We start from the raw sequence: 7,277 nt of genomic DNA on the forward strand, positions 1-7,277 counted from the left end.
GGAAAAAAAAAAAAAAAAAAAAAAAAAAAAAAAAGAAAAAAAAAAAGAAATCGAAATCTTAAAGGAATAATTGAAGAAATCCCTGTGCTGTTTTTTTCTCTTCAGTTGTTTACAATTGCAGCAAACCCAAGTATGACAAGTTTAAAAGACAGGTAAAAAGTTCTAAGTGTTTGTCATCTTCTTATAACTTCAAGAGATGAAATGTACAAGGATGCTTCAAAAAGTTCATGGAAAAAAGCATCAAAAGTGAATACGAATCTTCCCTGAAGTTTTTAAAGTGCCCTGCCACTTGTTCTCACTTTTATCATAAAACATTGGTGTAGAGGAAAGGAAACTTAAGGGAAAGAGGGTCATCAACGTGCTGAGTCACAGAGCTGAAAGGAGGGCAGGGGGAGGAGGCAAGAAAGAATGCACCAACTGGGCTCGAAGTGAGTTTGGGGTGCTGGTTGTGGTAGCCGGCCACTTTAAATCCGCTCTCCATCTGCCTCTACTTTTCTCTGTGATCTCAGAAGGCTCACCAATATAGGCTTCATCAGACAGTCTTTCTTGTCTTCAGGATGGGTTTGGCTAATGGGAACTATCAACAGGAGATTAGAAGGAATGAGGAAAGAAGGGTTGGGGCATTTATTTCTCTGGTCCCCCAATTCCAAGTTTTAGGTTGGCAGTAGCTGCCATTTGTCTATCTAAGGCCACAGTTCTTATTGGGTAACTCTTAACTACAACGACAAGACATTCTAGGTTGCAGGAACCACTAGCTCTCTATGACCCTTCAAGCCTAATGGTGATAACACTGGCTTCTCACACTGCTACCCTCAGGGTATTTCATCATCTCCTGATTTCCCTTCATTCTTTACACACTTCAGTAAGTGGTCCCTTAATTAAACACTATTTGATCACCCTTTTCAAGGGTGGCATCTGTTTTTGAGCAGGATCCTGATACACTGGTAGTTGGGAATGGGAGAAACTTTAAGGTAGTATGAGTGGGTGGGATAAACTGGTGAGGAGAGAGCAAAAGAAGGTTTTTTGTTTGTTTGTTTGTTTGTTTGTTTTTCCTTTTTGTCTTTTTTCATGTCTGGCAATGGATCGCAACCCTCAGTGTTGTGCACGCACCGGACCGGGACTGGCAACGGGATCACAAACCTCGGCACCACGCCCGCAACTCGCTCAGCCAGTGAGCGGGAACCGGTCTGTATGTGGGATCCGAACCCTCGGCGGGAGCGCCGCCGCGCTCCAAAGCGGCACACTGTAGCAGTGCACCACCAGGCCGGCCCAAAAGAAGGTTTTAAAAGCTTTTTCTAACATGCTATGTGTATAACGGAACTTTATGTGAATGACTCTAATACAATTTTTAATCGCTTCTTAATTATTTTGGTTTGGTTGCTGATTTAATTGCATGCACATCCAACACAGGACAGGACCATGGGACATCTAGGATTTACATGAGTGGATATGGCTATTAGGATCTATGTGAAATTGATTATAACATAGTAAGACACTTCTGTCATGGAATCAGGAACATCCCAACCCAGTGTACCTGCTAAGTTTCTATAGAAATTCAGTGACCTGCCATGGTGTAGAACTGGTCTTTATTGTAAGAAGGGACACGTTTTCTTTTGGCTTTTTAATATTTCCTTTTATTCTGAAACAGATTGGAGAAAGTACAACTATTCCGTCAAGAACCAACAGTTCAGGTAAAGTTGGTATTTTATATACGTGTCTCTTCCAAAGTGGACGTAAGGCAAATAACAGTTATCTGTCTGACACGGTAATAATTTTTATAGCTGAGAGTTAACATCTCAGCTAGAATTTTCACTGTCACTAGAATCTATTACTTTACGCCGACAAATAGGACACGTAGAGTTCTCAGACAGCCAGCGATCAATGCAATGGACATGATATTCATGGGAACAAGGTAGTATGCGAAGCTTGGTGCCTTCTGTGTATTCTGTAATGCAAACACAACAGGATGCTAATGAATCATTTTCACCAAAAGTTCTTATTGCCAAGTTCTCAATCTGTGCTTTGGTGAGTCCTGTAGGTTGGTCATGATCATCTTCAATTAAGATGTCAAACTGAGGAAGATTAAGGAAGATCTGTGTGTCATCTTCATCAGAGGTCGTTTCTTGCCTGGCCTCTGATGGTGAGTTTTCTTCATTACTGTCTTCAAGGATCAATGAGAGAATTTCTGAATATTCACTACTGGAGCTGGAACTGGACGTTGGACTAGAACTGGAACTAGACATATACCTGGATCTTGAACTGGAAATTGATGTGGAACTTGATTGGGGTCTAGGATTTGAATCGGAACAAGAGCTCCTACTGCCACTGGAACCATCTTCTCCATTCTGTGACTCTGTCCTTTCCATGTTCTGACTTGGAGGTGAGAAAGTAGGCTCTAAATCACTATCACTGCCCGAAAGGTTACTTGACTCATCAAATACTGTCATGCTTTGCCTTAATGTGCTCTGAGGTGCAGCAGATATTGTAATTCTATTAGAAGGGATTCTCACAGCTATGACATAATTTCTCACATCTCCCTGCTCAGAATGTGAAGAAGTATTTCTGAGTCCTTCTTCTTCACTTTCTAAAGTGACAGTGTTGTTTGGTGGCTCAAATGTTGACTGAGGTCTACTAGCTATGCGGTCTCTCTGCAAAAATTCTCTTCTTACTTCAAGATCAAAGACTGTCATTGGATTTCTTGGTCTCTGTCTCCCAGATTCACCATTTCTGGTTCTGTCTGGAGAAAGTTCTCCTGGAAAGGCATTACTTGCTCCAGAAGCTTCAAAAAGATGCCAACTTTGCAACTCATGTCCAGCTGCTTGGGGTCTCAATGTCTCATGTTGTCGAGTGGTAAAACACCTCTCAGTCTCATTTACCAGAGGCTGATCAACAGTCTGAGATGGTATACTATGATGAAATCTTTGTGAAATTTCACTCAATGAATTCTGAGGTGACCGACTTTCAATTCTTGCTCTGGTTCTACGATGGTCTGGGCTCCTGCTTCTCGCTCTTCTCTGACTTCTGGTCGTTGGGACTTCTATAAATGCTTCAGTTGCACTTTGTTCTGATGTAGCAGGCGTTGCATTTGTTGACTCAGATCGTGGATTTCCCACCTGCCTCTGTCTATTTTCTGTATTTTCTGCCCTGGGACGTCTTGGAGATAATGCATATTCATTCCCTGGACCCAGGCTTCCATTATTAGGGTGAAAATTTATCCCTTCACTGAAACTGAAATCACCATCTTCCGGACTACTCCGGCTCACTGCTATCCAACATTGGTCTTCTCCTTGCTCACTTCCTGTGCTACCATTTTCATTTTCTTCAAAAGAGATAATCCATTCTATTAGAGAATCATCACTGGACGTATCATCTGAAGATTCTCCTCCACCTGTTACCAGAGAGATGGAGGGGGATGATCAGAAAGAAACTATCAAATTTAGAACCTCCAACCAAGGGAGAAATAAACAAATGGGATTATATCAAACTAAAAAGGTTCTGCACAACAAAAGAAACAATTAACAGAGTTTAAAGACCACCAGCAGAGAGGGAGAAAATATTTGCAAAATATACATCTGACAAAGGATTAATATCCAGAATATTCAAGGAACTGAAACAACTTTACAACAAAAAAACAGGTAACCCAATTAAAAAATAGGCAAAAGAATTAAATAGGCATTTCTCAAAGGTAGATATACAAATGGCCAACAGACACAAGAAAAAATGCTCAACATCACTCAGTATTCGGGAAATGCAAATCAAAACCACACTGAGATACCAACTCTTCCCAGTTAGGATGGCTAATATCCAAAAGACTGTGAATGATAAATGCTGGCGAGGTTGCAGAGATAAAGAAACTCTCATGCATTTTTGGTGGGACCGCAAAATGGTGCAGCCTCTATGGAAAATGGTATGGAGGTTCCTCAAACAATTGCAGATAGATCTACCATATGACCCAGCTATCCCACTGCTGGGAATATACCCAGAGGAATGGAAATCATTAGGGCGAAGGTATACCTGTTCTCCAATGTTCATTGCAGCACTCTTTACAATAGCTAAGAGTTGGAACCAGCCCAAATTTCCATCATCATATGAGAGGATATAGAAAAGGTGGTATATCTACACAATGGAATACTATTATGCTGTAAAAAAGAATGAAATACTGCCATTTGCAATGACATGGATGGACCTAGAGAGAATTATATTAAGTGAAACAAGTCAAGCAGAGAAAGAGAAATATCACATGTTATCACTTATTTGTGGGAGTTAAAAATAAATAAATAAGTACAAAAACAACCTGTGAGGGGGCAGGGAGGAAAGAAGACACAACATTTACAATTCCTTGAAGTTGATACAACAAGGAAACAGAAAGGACATTGTTGGGGTGGAGGGGGGAGAGGGAGGAGGGAGAGAGGTTTTGTTAATTAGCCACAATAATCAACCACATTATATATTGACAATATAAAATAAAAAATAAAATAAAATAAATAGAATAAAATATAAAATAATAAATAAATCAAATAAAATATAAAATAAAAAATAAATAAAATAAAATAAAATAAGTAAAAAAATATACAATAAAAAATGAAATAAATTAAAATAAAATATAAAATGAAAAAATAAATAAAATAAAATAAAAACAATTTTAGAGCCATCATAAAATAGTGCTTTCAAACTTTGCTCACTTTCTTCAAAAAATGAAAACTAAAATATTCAGATGTTTTAAGCAGATGTCAGATTTATATACTTAATACTTTTGTAAACTACACAGTCTAGACTTACAAGTAGAAGCTAGACAGTTTCAATTCCATCTGAAAAGAGTGTGCTAATCCTAAATCAACTGAGATAATTATATTTAAAGGGAATTTGGAAAAAGTCTATTTTCAATATTTCATCTTACAGAGACCCTTGTATATCACTGTGAAGAGCATGTCAAGAGATATTTTTTCAGTCCACTGGCAAAATACCAAACCAATCAAACAAGGCATACCCCAATTAAATTATGGTGCTAATTCTTTAGTTCAAATTACATTGTTGTCTAATTCTTATTGGTCTACATTACTTCTTCTGGTCTTTTGACTGAAGTGATTTCCATAATATATAAGATTATTTTAAAATACAAGACTATTATAACTACTGCCAAAATGGAAACAAAATTTTTAAGCTTAAAATAATTTGAATGCTTCTTAATGTTACCGAGATTTTGAATTGGCGTGAAAACGAAAGTCAGATCAGATGAACGGCCTGAACCTAACATGGGGCATAAAAGGCCGTGTTAAAGAAATTTGTTTTTTTTCCAGAGCTCATGTGCAGTTAAATTTTGGGGAGGCGTGGGGAGGACAGGGCGTTAAGAGAAACATGTTTGCTAAGTTGGTCTAAAAATGAAACAGGATGTGGACTTGGTTCCTACACCAACAGTTACAGTAAATTTCAGACTCGGAGCAACAATTGGTTTCTTCAGAAACGAACACAGACAGTCGGTCCTGGGTGCAGTAAGCAGGCCCTACATCATGGGGGCAGACAGCGCACCGAGACCCGGGGCTGTGGGCTCCGGTGCTGCTCCGGTGTCCAGGCTGCTCTGCGACTGGCCCTTACCACACCCTTCTGAGCAGCAGGCAGGAGCCCGGTTTGGCCAAGAAGGGGCTCCGACCAGCAGGTCATGACGCCAGCCACCTGCACATGTGAACACAAAATGGACGTGCTGTGCCCAGGCCCTGGCCAGGAACTAACCTGTTATCATAGACACTTCATTAGTTAGATTGTGAGATTGCTTTTTTCGTGTGTTTCTCAGCATGAAGTTTCTCAGACTTGAGTTCAGAGTTTAGAGAGGGGGTTTCTCAACCTCATCACTACTGACATTTAGGGCTGGATAACTTTTTGTTTTAGGGGAGCTGTCCTGTGTATTGTAGGATGATTCGCAGCATCCCTCGCCTCTGCTCACTATATGCCACTAACACCCACCTAACGAGCTGTGACAAGGAAAACTTTCTCCAAACAAAGCTAACTGTCCGTGGGGGAGGAGCAAATTCAGTACCAGTTGAGAATCACTTGATCAGAGTATGCTATATTCCTTGTTGCTGTTAAGAAAATCATATATCTGTATAGAAAAATAATTTAGGAAGTAGGAGGAACTTTCGGTGGAGCTGGAAATCCAATAAAAATAAGAAATAGGCTATTTCTCACTCTTACCCAATTAAAACAAACCAAATGAGAATCAGGAAAAACAAAATACCTTGCCGTTCTCACCAAAGACCAAATAAATGCCAGTTCTCTTTTTATGAGCGATTACTTAGCACTAAATTTACTTGTGCCATCTCTGCATAATCTTTGGTTGACATTTACTATTATGACGTTCCTTAAGCTTCCCATCCAATCTCCCCACCCACCCCCCAATGTGAAGTATACCTCTGTCTTCATCTGATTCTCCTGGTGAGTCCTCTGTAATTAGTTGAAGTCTTCTCGGCCAATCTGCTTCTGTGTTTTCACCTATCGTACCTTGCAAATCGTTATCCCTCCTAAGCCTGAAATCTTCTTCATTCAGGCTATTTAGAAATAAATAGAAATCTTCTTCCCGAACCGACGGGTTCATATGATTTCCGCGCTGGGCCCAAGATTCACCATCTTCATCATCAGCATCTGAGTTTTCCATGTTGATGAACAAGTGGAAGATTAACGTTCTGTTACGACATAGTGTTGAAATACTAGAACTGTATATGCGTTGTCTTCACTTCCTTCTTGAGATTCAGCATCAGGTTCCAGGTCAGTAGTTTCCACTTCCGCAAAGGCTCCTCCTCCTCGGGGCCACCGTACTGCAGCTAATCAGGCTCTGGTGAGATTGAGACCCACCTCTACCCAGCATGCGCGAGGAGGCATGGCCTCGGCTGCTGTCATCTTCCTTATTGTTACCACCTCACAGAGACGGGGTTCAGGCTAGTTTGCTAGGTTGCATGCACTTCCTTCAAAATAAGCAAATATCTGTGTGTGCTTATGGTGTACCAAGCACTACCCTTCACCTCCTTTCACCCACGTGAGCCTATTCTCAGGCTCTCAGAGGCTTTTTCAAGCTCTGATATGCTCCATTTATTTGTAAGCCAATTTACAGAACCAGAATGCAGCTAGTTACATTGCATAGACTGCTTTCTTTCAAACCGCTATTTCAAAGTCATCACAGTTAAATGCGATGGTTCTTATTTTCAGGTGTCCAGTGACTTCTCTCTGTCTTTTCTCATCATGAATTCCTCAAATCATAGATGCTGACTAAAAAAGCCCACAAGTTTTTC

At 40.2% G+C, this 7,277-nt stretch overlaps 2 protein-coding genes across 2 annotated transcripts in view; one reads left to right on the forward strand and one right to left on the reverse strand.

Annotated features, from left to right (window-relative positions):
- Positions 1 to 1,651: 1,651 nt before the first annotated feature.
- LOC103581447 (E3 ubiquitin-protein ligase RLIM-like) lies at positions 1,652 to 6,646 on the reverse strand. The gene is made up of 2 exons (XM_008563278.1): positions 6,403 to 6,646; positions 1,652 to 3,388 (listed from the first exon to the last, which is right to left on the reverse strand). Exons 1-2 carry the CDS (start codon positions 6,644 to 6,646, stop codon positions 1,797 to 1,799), a joined length of 1,836 nt encoding a protein of 611 aa, XP_008561500.1. The 3' UTR covers positions 1,652 to 1,796.
- Positions 6,647 to 6,854: 208 nt separating this feature from the next.
- Positions 6,855 to 7,277, forward strand: part of LOC103581448 (E3 ubiquitin-protein ligase RLIM-like) — a 9,257-nt gene continuing 8,834 nt past the window's right edge. The window contains exon 1 of the mRNA XM_008563279.1: positions 6,855 to 7,024. Within this exon, the coding sequence (XP_008561501.1) occupies positions 6,855 to 7,024 (170 nt within the window). The remainder of the gene's footprint in view (positions 7,025 to 7,277) is intronic.

The sequence above is a fragment of the Galeopterus variegatus genome, unplaced genomic scaffold (assembly GCF_000696425.1).
Source record: "Galeopterus variegatus unplaced genomic scaffold, G_variegatus-3.0.2 Scaffold13077, whole genome shotgun sequence".
NCBI classification, from domain to species: domain Eukaryota; kingdom Metazoa; phylum Chordata; class Mammalia; order Dermoptera; family Cynocephalidae; genus Galeopterus; species Galeopterus variegatus.